This window comes from Pyrus communis, chromosome 17 (assembly GCF_963583255.1).
Source record: "Pyrus communis chromosome 17, drPyrComm1.1, whole genome shotgun sequence".
Taxonomy (NCBI): domain Eukaryota; kingdom Viridiplantae; phylum Streptophyta; class Magnoliopsida; order Rosales; family Rosaceae; genus Pyrus; species Pyrus communis.
Window position 1 is genome coordinate 5,911,224 of NC_084819.1, and position 11,360 is coordinate 5,922,583.

At 37.7% G+C, this 11,360-nt stretch overlaps 1 protein-coding gene across 1 annotated transcript; it reads right to left on the reverse strand.

Moving 5' to 3' along the window:
• Window positions 1-4,118: 4,118 nt before the first annotated feature.
• LOC137721933 (secreted RxLR effector protein 161-like) lies at window positions 4,119-4,807 on the reverse strand. Its single transcript, XM_068460952.1, has 2 exons — window positions 4,555-4,807; window positions 4,119-4,453 (listed from the first exon to the last, which is right to left on the reverse strand). Exons 1-2 carry the CDS (start codon window positions 4,805-4,807, stop codon window positions 4,119-4,121), a joined length of 588 nt encoding a protein of 195 aa, XP_068317053.1.
• Window positions 4,808-11,360: the final 6,553 nt, after the last annotated feature.

The window sequence follows — 11,360 nt, forward strand, 5'->3', positions numbered from 1 at the left end:
GACAGTCCGTTAAGATCAATACATGTTATGTCTTCTCTTAGAAAGAGTGAATGGTCTCGAGTCATTGGTGTGACTGGCACCAAGACAAGCATGTAGGTGCTCAATGGAGAATGAGTCCACTGAACGCGATCAACAAGGAGTTTTCATACTCATGTCACATGAAAACTCATGGTTGGGATAATGCAAAGTAGTCATTCGACATGAAGCATCATAGTTGTCTTATGGTTAGGTTCTTGATCTTTGACTATGTCAAAGTTACTCCATCATAGGGTGTCCACAACATAGTTGGGGTTAAGCCACTTAACTATGGAGACAAGTGAATGCACAACAAGGGATCTCCAACCTTCAAACTGTTTGAGGGAGAATACTCTATGATATGATTAAAAATCTCTAACCAGAGTATGAATGATATTTAGGAATTCATTCCAAATCACAATCAAGGTAATCATATAAGTAAAAGAATCACATTGGATAGCAGACATGAATAAACTATCAAACCAAACAATGTGGTCAAGAGTATTGTATTAGAGAAAGACCGTATTGCATTCTAATCCCAAATTAAATAGGTTACCACCTCTTCTAATTAGCTTGGGTAGCCATGACATACTGCTAGGTGTCACTCATGGTCTGTGGAAGTCCTAAAGGTGTATAATCACTAAAGGGAGAATTGAAAGTAAGTTTCAATTCACAATCTATTTGAAGAGTTCTAATCACCCACTGCCTCACTAAAAGGAACCTAATGGATTGTACACCATGTAAGGTAGAGATTGAAGAAACAACGGAGATGAGTAACAATAATTAAATGGTTTAATTATTTATGGCTATGATTAATTAATATGTTAATTAATCAAACGAATAAGTTCGTTTTAGCTTTTGAGTAATTAGTGGACCTCAAGGCCCATTAGGCTAAGAACCGTCAAGCCCATTAATTTAAGTTGTATGACAACTTAATGACTAAAGACTCAAAAGGGCTTAAACTGCCCAAAGCCTTTAAAAGGCCGACCATATCATGAATGAAAGTTTTTGGTTTTTTTGTTACTTAAGTGAAGTGACTGTATAAAGGACTTCATAGCCAAAATTCATAGGGGTTCTCTCTTGAGGAAATTGGAGAGAACAAAAGCTCTCCATTTTTCTCTCTAGGAGGCCAGCCCTCTTGGATGGGAATTTACTAGTATCAATCCTCGTCCAAGGTCACTCATCTCTTCTTCAAGTCCCTCCTTGGTGTGGAAACTTAGAGGTTCCCTTTCTTGGGAACTTGGAAAATCCATTCAACCATCCTCCTTCAAGAAATCCTTGGAGCTCAGAAGTAAGGAATGAAGGCTTTCTCTTTTGGGTGATTAGCCTTTGCTTATGCAAAGAGGTACTTCAAAGGTATTAAAGTTTCTCAACTTTTTTCTTTAAGATTTGAGTTCAATCTTGTTTCACCACAACTACTAGGCCTTGAATTTCATGGGTAAAGTTTTGTTTTTGAGTGCATACAAGCATGATTCCACCTTTAATTGTTAATTGCATGCATAGATGTTGCTCAAATGAACTTGTTTTCACAAATTATTTCCTTCATATTGGTTATTCCCATGTGCATTTAAGAGTTTGCCATACTAATGGCTAAATAACATTATAGTTAATACACTTAGCTCTTTTAAGTGTTCGTCTCCTTAAAGTTTGATACCAATTTGGCACACCTATGTTTTCACAAATATAGTTGAGGTAGCTGAATTTGGTATAGAAGATCTTGAACTTCGTAGTGACTAGCAACCTTGTCTTCAAGTTTTATAACCCAAGGACAAGACATATTCCTTCTTTGACCATGATCGCTCAGATACAAAAGTCAGCAGCGCATTCGAAATCATCACCACAATCATTCTACTCGCCGATGAAGCTCGATGGCGAGTTGGCACGCTCACATTCACCAGAAGAACGTAGTTAGCTTATTAGTTACACGGCTTGCGAGCTACGTAGGCTAAGTAATTTTTAAGGTCGACGCAATTAAATAAAGATCAACCTTAAAATTGAAATTTTAGATTTAGAAGCCCATAAGGTGGCCTTTGATGTATTTCTTAGCAATAGGTTTCAATGTATTATAAACAAAAGTGTTGCCTATTCCTAGTGTAAAAAGGAATCCTAGTCCTAGTAAGTTCCAATGGATTATATAATAGGTTTCAATATATTATATAACAACACCTCAGAATGAATTAAAGTTGCCATATACACACAACAAACTTCAATTATTAGTTTAAGATGCATAACCTTGGTAGTCAATAACTTGAGGCTCCTCATGTCTCACTTTTTTCGAACGCGGTGTCAGGCTAAATCAGGTTACCTTTGAAAGAATGCAAGAATTTGATTTTGATCCACTTCGGGTGAATCTAGAACACGAAGCAATGGAACAAGCCACTAAAGCAATGGATCTAAGTAGAGAACTGACTCAACTGGATTAAGAGTTGTAATTACTATTTGTAAGGCTGAATAATGTGCTTTGTTTTGATGAACTTTTGCCACCGAAGGAACGGGCCACAAGATTAATTAAAAGAAGAGTGGGATTCACATGTAAGGCAGGGAAATAATGTCATGCTTTCTGCTGATATTCAAAGACTGGATTCATTTCAACTTCACTTGTCGAGCGTTGAGGTTGAAATACTGAAGCCATGCTTAAAAGAGTACGAAATGGAAGGATTGGTGTTACGTCAGAAGCGGCTACGACCAAGTCATTGGATGAAGTAGTAGTGTTGAGGGCAAGGCCTAGAAGCAAAGCAGCAGTTAAGGCTTTGGAGAAGAAGTTATTTGACGAACGAGCAAATGGTTGAAGCCATAATCAGTACTGTGTGGTTTTCTTAGAAAAGATCGATATTGAGTGGGAACAGTGGCGAAACCATGAATTTTCGAGGAGATGGGCAAAATTTAAATGGGTAAAAGGTCCCATAAAAATGTAGATGACCAAATCCTTTTAGATTGCTGACAATATTATTATCGTTTATAATTATCAATACAACTAACCATTCAGAGTCCAACTGATGTCATTCCATTTATTCATTAATATTCCCAGTTGGATCAAGAGCATCATAGGCTTCTGCAAAATATCTAGCAAGACACAGTTTAATTCGCTTTTCAAGCGGCAAAATGATACAAAGAAAGCCAACATACGGCAAACAAAAGCACAAAACAATGAGCGCAGGGAATAGAGGACACCGCCACAAATGGCAAAAGTGTCACCTTGCCCACACACAAAAACTGGACATAGGCAATCTCCCAATGTGCGACATCCGTACCACCACAGACTAGAGATGACTTGCTTTGCATCAGACTCCAAAATGTAGACTTTATTCTAAGCACTATTGTAGCATATTTTAACTAACAAGGAAGGGGGCCGACGGCAAAGAGAGAGATGTGTTTGTAGAATTGTGTAGAAGAATGTGTAGAGGATATGTTACTCCCCCTACGTAATGCCTTTATTTATAGTAATAAGAGAGAAAAGAAATCCTTTATCCCCAAGGAATACAAGTCCATATAGGAAAGAATAACTATAATCAAATCTAATCTAGGATTTACACAATCACACTTAAACTAGAAAGTTTACAACACTCCCCCTTGAGTGTGTACATACTCGAGTAGATTCAGCATTATGCAGAGGTTGAGGAAGTCGACTCGTCGGCACTGATTCTGGGAACATGTTATTCTCAATAAGGTAGGAACTTGCATAAGGAAGTAAGTCTCACTAAAAGTCATATGGCTATGGTAAAAACCCATAGTCTAAGGAAAAATGTGTGAGTAATGCAAAGTCAAATGAAACGTCTACAGGAAGTCATCAGGGATATGATCAACTCAAGGTGGGTGCCTAGTTAAAACCTAGTTAGGTAGCAAAAATCCAGTGGGAAAAATGCTCCTAATTGTAGGGAAAAAAAGTACATTAAGATCCAGTAAGTATACTTCAGGATACTCCCCCCCTAAGTTTGACTTAATTCCAAAAATAACCAACAATGTTACAACTCAGAAAGTTTACGCATACCAAATCCTTGAACAAGCTTCTGAAATGTCGCCTTCAGTAGTGATTTGGTGAAGAGGTCGGCTAGATTGTCTTGTGAATGGATTTGAGTGACTTTAATCTTTTGATGCTTTTATTGTTAATGTGAAAAGAAAAACTTCGGCGTAATGTGCTTGGTGCTGTTTCCTTTGATGTAACTTATCTTGAGCTCTTCGATGCATGTTGCGTTATCTTCATAGATTGTCGTCGGGACATCAATGACGGGGTAAAGATCACATGAGCTTCGAATATGGCCCACAACTGCTATTAACCAAAAGCAATTCCAAGTTGCTTCATGTAAGGTGAGAATTTCAGCATGGTTAGAGGAAATGGCAACTAAGGAATGTTTAGTTAACCTCCAAGATACTGCAATTCCTCCAACAGTAAAGACATAACCCATTTGAGAATGCGCCTCGTACGAATCAGATGAGTATCCTGCATCAGCATAACCAACAAGGCGAGAATCGACTCAAGATAAGGGGGTGCGGCATCACTTGAGGATCCGTAGGGATAGAACAAGCCCATATCCTTAGTACCCTTAAGGTAGCGCAAAATGTCTTTAATGCCAGTCCAATGTCTATGTGTTGGTGCATTACTGTATCTTGCCAAAAGATTAACAGTGAAGGAGATGTCAGGTCTAGTGCATTGACCTAAGTACAATGAAGCTCCTATTGCACTTAGATAAGGAACTTTAGGCTCCAAAATCTCTTCATCATCCTCTTTCGGACGGCAGGGATCTCGTTTTACATCTAGCGATTGAACGACCATACAAGTACTCAAAGGCTTCATTTTATCCTTATTAAAGCGGCGCAACACCTTATAGGTGTAGTTCATTTGATGTACTAAGATTCCATCTTAATGGTGCTCTATCTTGAGACTGAGACAGTATCAAGTCTTTCCTAGATCTTTCATCTCAAATTCCAACTTCAGGTGCGCAGCAGTTCTTGCAAGATTTTCAAGAGTTCTAATAAGGTTCATGTCATCAAAATATACTATAACTATTACAAAACTAGATTGTGACTTCTCAAAGAACACACAATGGCATAGTTAGTTGTTCACACATCCCTAAATAGTCAAATACTCATTCAAACGGCTATACCACATTCTTCCAGATTGCTTCAAATCGTAACATGAACACCTCAGTCGAATTGAGAGCGTGTTTCAGGGTTTAGAAATATTTGATCCAGTCAATGTAAGTCCTTTGGGAACTTTCATATAAATTTCCGTATCAAGATCCTCTTAGAGATACCCAGTTACTACGTCCATCAACTGCATACTCAGTTTTTCAGAACAACCAAGCTAATAAGGTAGCAAAAAGTAATCACATCCATAATGGGTGAATAAGTTTCATCATAGTCAATCCCAAGGATTGTGAAAAGCCTTACGCAATAAGATGAGCTGTGAAACGCACAATTTTGACACACCACAACCTAGGAAAATCGAAGCATGATGGCAGTCATCGTGACTTTTGGTCAATGGGTTTCAAATCATTCTAGAACGTCCTTGGGGATGTATTTTATGTAAGTTACTTGTTCTATCGATAAGAATTTTGAGACGTGGTTTGATAATTGTTCTAGACGTTGATCATTCATGATGCCTCGATATTCGTGCTAGTGTAGCGCGAACCTCAGGTGAGTGGGTCTTTTCTTTTTTATAGTGTGTGTGTGTGTGTGTGTGTGTGTGTATATATATATATATGATTGATAGTTTCCACAAATTCTTTTGAATTGATTCATGCACTTCATGCCATGATTAAATTATGTTATGAGAAATGTTGCACCGTTGTGAAATACCAAGATTATCCTACGGGATGTGCAGGTAAGTTCAGGTAAGGTTATGTGATTGATTTAATGATTGAGACTTATTGGCATGCATATATATAGTCTGCTCATCATTACTACACCCCAGGTGAGTGCTCAGCCCAAGGCCAAGCTAGCCTTCACATATATGTTCACCCTTCAGCACCGCATGCTCACCTTGGATCTAACTAGGTGTTAGCTTGTCATACAGACCACAATAGGTGGTTCCAACTCGATGGTGAATGCGCCTAGTGCAAGCTTTACATGATCGTAACACTAAAGCGTTATTATCATACCTAGCTTGTTGTAGAGACTGCACTAGGCAGTTCTAACTGGATGTGTTAGCATAAACAGATGAGCGATAGGTGCAATCATACAGGTTACATTAGATGACTCCGGTTGACATGCTAGTAGAGATTACTGAACACATGATCATATCTATATTGTTGTTGGCCTTTTCTATTTATGGCATACTTCTGGACTAACTTTTGGCATGCATTTGATTTCATACTTATACATAGTATGATTTTCTGGAAACTATAATTGTTTTACGGCGAGGGGTTACAAATTTTTCATAAAGGTTTTTATAAAACATTATTTTCAGGCCCACTCACCCTTGTTTTTCACCCCTCCAGATTTTAAATATAGAATGTTTGTATCGACGAGGATTCTTGGCGAATCTCAGTATAGGTGGCTACCTTTGAGGGCATAATCCTTAGCCACCCTACTGTACTTTACTTATGCTCTGACATCACGTGTGAAATGGGTTCATTCCCGCTCACCAGCTGATAAGCTCATATTTATATAAATTTTACATCAAATTCACTTGTCTTTTCTTAGTTATTTCCTTATAGTTTTTAGCTATTTACTTTGTTTTTGTGTTTTGTAGGATTTGTCAAGCAAAGAAAAGAAAAATAGTACAAGTGGAATTTTAAGTAACAAATTCGTCAAAACTGCTTGTGCAGGTCAGCTGACTTTGGAAGTAAGTTGCAGACAGCTCAGAATGAATTAGAGAATGAGCCTTATATGCTTGGAAAGCTACGGATGTCTATTTTCTGGAGCATTTCGTGGATTGTTAATATCATTTTTCTAGAAGAAGTTATGGTTATTTTAACACTGAAAGGTTCCTAAGAGGCTGAGAAGTTTGTAACTGACAAGAAAGCATTGAAAGCAATAAATCCAATAAAACTAATAGCCAAAACTGATGCAGCCAAGAACAAGCCAGCTAACACCTATTCAAATATTAGAGGAAATGGAAAATTAAGTGAGAGTAATGGGCATAAAGGCTGCCCAAAGAGTTACAATTGTTTTAGCATTTCCTCTCACTTATTGTCATCACTAAATGGTTGTTAGTGGGGTGATTTATGGAGAAAAAACTATGGCAGCATAAAAGAAGAAAAGGGCTGCAGGTTGCAGCAGCAAAGAGGGAGAAAAAAGATGAAAAAAAGATAGAAAAAATAAAGAAGGAAAGCAAGGAAAAAAGGCAAGGCTGCTGCGTTGGGGAAGGAAGGAAAGGAAGGAGGAAATCTTAGCATTCTCTTCTTTCGGTTTTATCTTCTCAAACTCATGTCTTTCTTTTGGTTTAATTTGAGAATTATGTGTAACTAATTTTTAGTAGTTAGGGGCTGTTTTGAAGCCTCAAATATAATTGCAATTTTGTTATGAAATTTCGTTTGAATTACTTTTATGAATTGATGAAAATTGGTTCACTACTTGTCTCATTGATGAATTCTTTATGTGTTTTCTACAGATGCATACTTAGTAAGCATATCTAGGATTCTAATGCTATGAATATGTGTGTGCCTGCCCTTGTCGAATGAGGACCTACATATGTTCTAGAGTAGTACTTGTTAATTACGATTAACATGTGAATCAATTTCTAGGATAAGTAAGACAACGCTAGTACTTACAATGCCTTGTGATGACTCAAACTCTTTTCGTTCTTAATGATTTCTACTTGTTAAATCTATGAACACACCATTCTAGATTGCATGTTAGGGACTACGTTAAGTTGAAAACGCCATTCTCTTAACATACTACATAAGAAAGAGTAATAGGTTGAGTTCTAACATTGAGCCAACTTGAGCATCTTCATCCGAAAATGAAAGGAATTTGAATGAAACAGAACATGTTTGTATGATTATTTGGTGGTGGATAGCAATTCCCCTAACTCGTTTTCTTAATTTGTGAACTACTTAAAAATCTGTTTCCGTTCTGTTTTTGTTCGATTTAATTTAAATAGCAAATCAACTCTAAAAATCCCAAATATTTGTGTGAGTGTAGCTCTGTGTGTCTAGTATCTGCATATAAAATTTCGTAGACTTTAGATAATGTAAGTCGGTCTAATAATTATTTTTCGGTGGCTGGTCAGTAGGGACAGCGGCCCAGTTTTTGTGACATTTTAAGTAGTTAGATTAAACAATCTTCTGCGGGAAAGACCCTTATTTTCATATGCTACAATTGATAAATATTATTGTTAATAAGGAAAATTAATAGAACATTTGTGTGCTACTTTGTGGTGTGCTTTTAATCCAATCACCAACGCACTCTTTTATTTAGGCACTTTTAGGTTTAAATTTATTCACATTTTCCACATCACTATACTTTATGGCTTCGTCACCTTCCAAGTGTTGACCAGTCAACTCAATTCGGAGTCTTAGTGGACATACCGGGTCAGGGTGTGTCAATTTCGTCCTTCTTATTACGCTTTCAAGCAAAAACCTACTGATTCTAGGAACTACAGGTTTAAACACCTTACGCTTCGTAAGCGAATTGAGTTCGACTTGGATTGCTTATTTCCAGTTTGACCAATTGGTTCTATGTCAACATTCATCAACAAAACAGGGTTCAATGTCATCCCTCAACATGATCTCAGTAGCTACTGCATATGCTAATGCATCATCGACGATCATCTCATTTCTACACCAAACATCATATAAGCTAGTATAATAAACTGAAATCTCACGATTCTCAAGAGGTGGATTCGTCTCTTTAAAGACGCTTCCGTAATAAAAAATTTCCTCATGAGTTAGATAGAATGAGTAAGCGATAGTCGGATTCATGGTAGGCTCTTCAGGTGCCTGTGTCGTGGGTTTCCTCTTCCGAGGGTGTGAATCCTTTGAACCAAGAGGTCTATCACGCTTATGTGTAGGGGTAGATGATTGACTAGCCGCTAATGTATGTGGATCAACCAAAGTTGGCGTTCCAAGCCTCCAAGAAAGAAGTCCATCTTACATTTGGTACATCCATCTTTGCAGGCACATTTGGAGCTGGAATATGTGATTTTGTCACTCGCACTAGATTGGTGAAAGCATCTGCCATGTTATGAAGATCTAATATGCGTTGCACTTTAGTTTTAGACTGAGCGGTGCGGGGATCTAAATGAGGCAAAGTGGGAATCGTCCACGATAATTCACATCATTCTTCAGGAACGTTGACGTTCTTATCTCCCCATAACTACGGGAAAACTGTCTCATAGAAGTGACAATCCACGAAACGAGCGGTAAACAGATCGTCTGTCAAAGGTTCTAAGTAACGAATTATATCAATATTGATTCCCATCCTTCGCTGAGGCCTTATTTTTGTACGTAAAGGCGGCGAAATCAGAACATAGATCGCACAACCAAAAATGCGCAAATGCGATATATCGGGTTTGTATCCAGTAACTGATAGGAGCATATTTAGGCGACTTACTTAGCTTGTTTTCGTGCATTTATATTGTTAATTCATAGTTGTTTTTGGCGTTTAAGCCATTTTCGTGTGTTTTTAGGTTCATGTGGCTAAGGAAGCAAAAAGATGCATTTTGGAGCATTTTGGAGCAAAATTGGACTTGGAAGGGATAACTTATACTTGGAGCAAAAGGAATGGACGAAATTGAAGAGTTGATGTCACAAGGATTCCTACTTGAAGTAGCCACACACCTTCCACATTTCAGCCACATGCACTTGTTCCTCCATCATTGCACCAACAACAACATTGCACATGCACTCCCTTTAATTAATTAACCCACATGCACCCTTTATTCTTTCATCATTCCAGCCACTCCACATCCCTCACCAAGAAATCATTCAACACATGCATCCATAATCATTTCTCCACACCAAAACCGTGCACATGCATTCCCCTTGTGCAATTCCATCATTCCACACCTTCATGGCAGCCACCAACCAACCTAGCTGTCATGTTTCCCCTTTAATCATTCAAACATTCACCCACATGCATTTCTAACCCACATGCACCCTAGATTCTAATCAGCCATTCACATTTAATCATTCATTCCCATCAGATTTCTAGCATATTCACATGCATTCCATCCTTTAAAACATTGCACATGCACTCCACATGCATTCATCCTAGCTGTCATGTTTCCCCTTTCATCATTCCCTCACATTCTTTAAATCAGCCAACACATGCATCCACCTTTCTCCCATCAGATTTCCAACATTGTACATGCATTCCCCTTACAATTTCAGCCATCCTAGCTGTTTTGCACATGCATTCACTTAACCTAGCTGTCATGTTCCCTCTCCCATCCATTCATCTCCCTATAAAAACCATACACACTTCACACAACATTCATTCACACACTCATTCATACACATTTCATTCACTCCTCCATTTCAGAAATTCATCCATTGTATATACCACAAACACTTCCCCTTTTGTGCCGTGAGTTTCCCTATTAATCCAAACACCATCCTTCCATTTTCACCACTACCCAAACCATTCACACCATCAAACTATCCTTAGACCTTGTGCTACAACGAAGAGGAAGAGAAGAGTGCCTAAACGTTCATACAATTCAAGTTTGAGTTGTTGGAATGTTTAGGTGTTTCTTTGATTTCAATGTCTAATTTCAATACTCTTTGTTTTGTACGAATGAGGAATGGAAGAGAAGAGGACCTAAACGTTCATACAATTCAAGTTTGAGTTGTTGGAATGTTTAGGTGTTTCTTTGATTCTCTTTGTTTTGTACCATGAGGAACTAAATCCCCCTTGGTTAGGGGGTAATTCGAAATATATGTTTATGCTTGCATTTTGATTTGATTACTTCTAATTACGTTTCATAAGTTGTGAATTCAATTTGTTTAACTGTTTTATTGATAACCTATTTATGTATGTTTATTGAGAGTGCACGCTTAATTTTCATGCATGAATATGACGCTAGAATATAAGTGAGTTTCACCTAATAGTTATGAACTTATATTCACAAGTAGTGGAGGTTGCTTATAAACAATCGCGTTAAATAAATTCTTGGCATAAGTTTCATGCAATCATAGTAACGAATGCCCCGTCAACACTTATAATTTTCATAGAGCGTAATGATTCTTGCTTGTATCTCTATTATGCAATCATGTAGGGGACTTGTGGGGAATGTTTTGGGTTGTCGTATGCAATCATCCAATTCAATAACGTTAGGAAGATTTGAAGGTTAATTAGTGCATCACAGTTAACTTGGGGTGTTGAGAATTAATGATTTGTTGAAATGCAATTGGAAATCGTTTATTATGCAAGTATAACATGTATGGAGATGAACCCCTTAG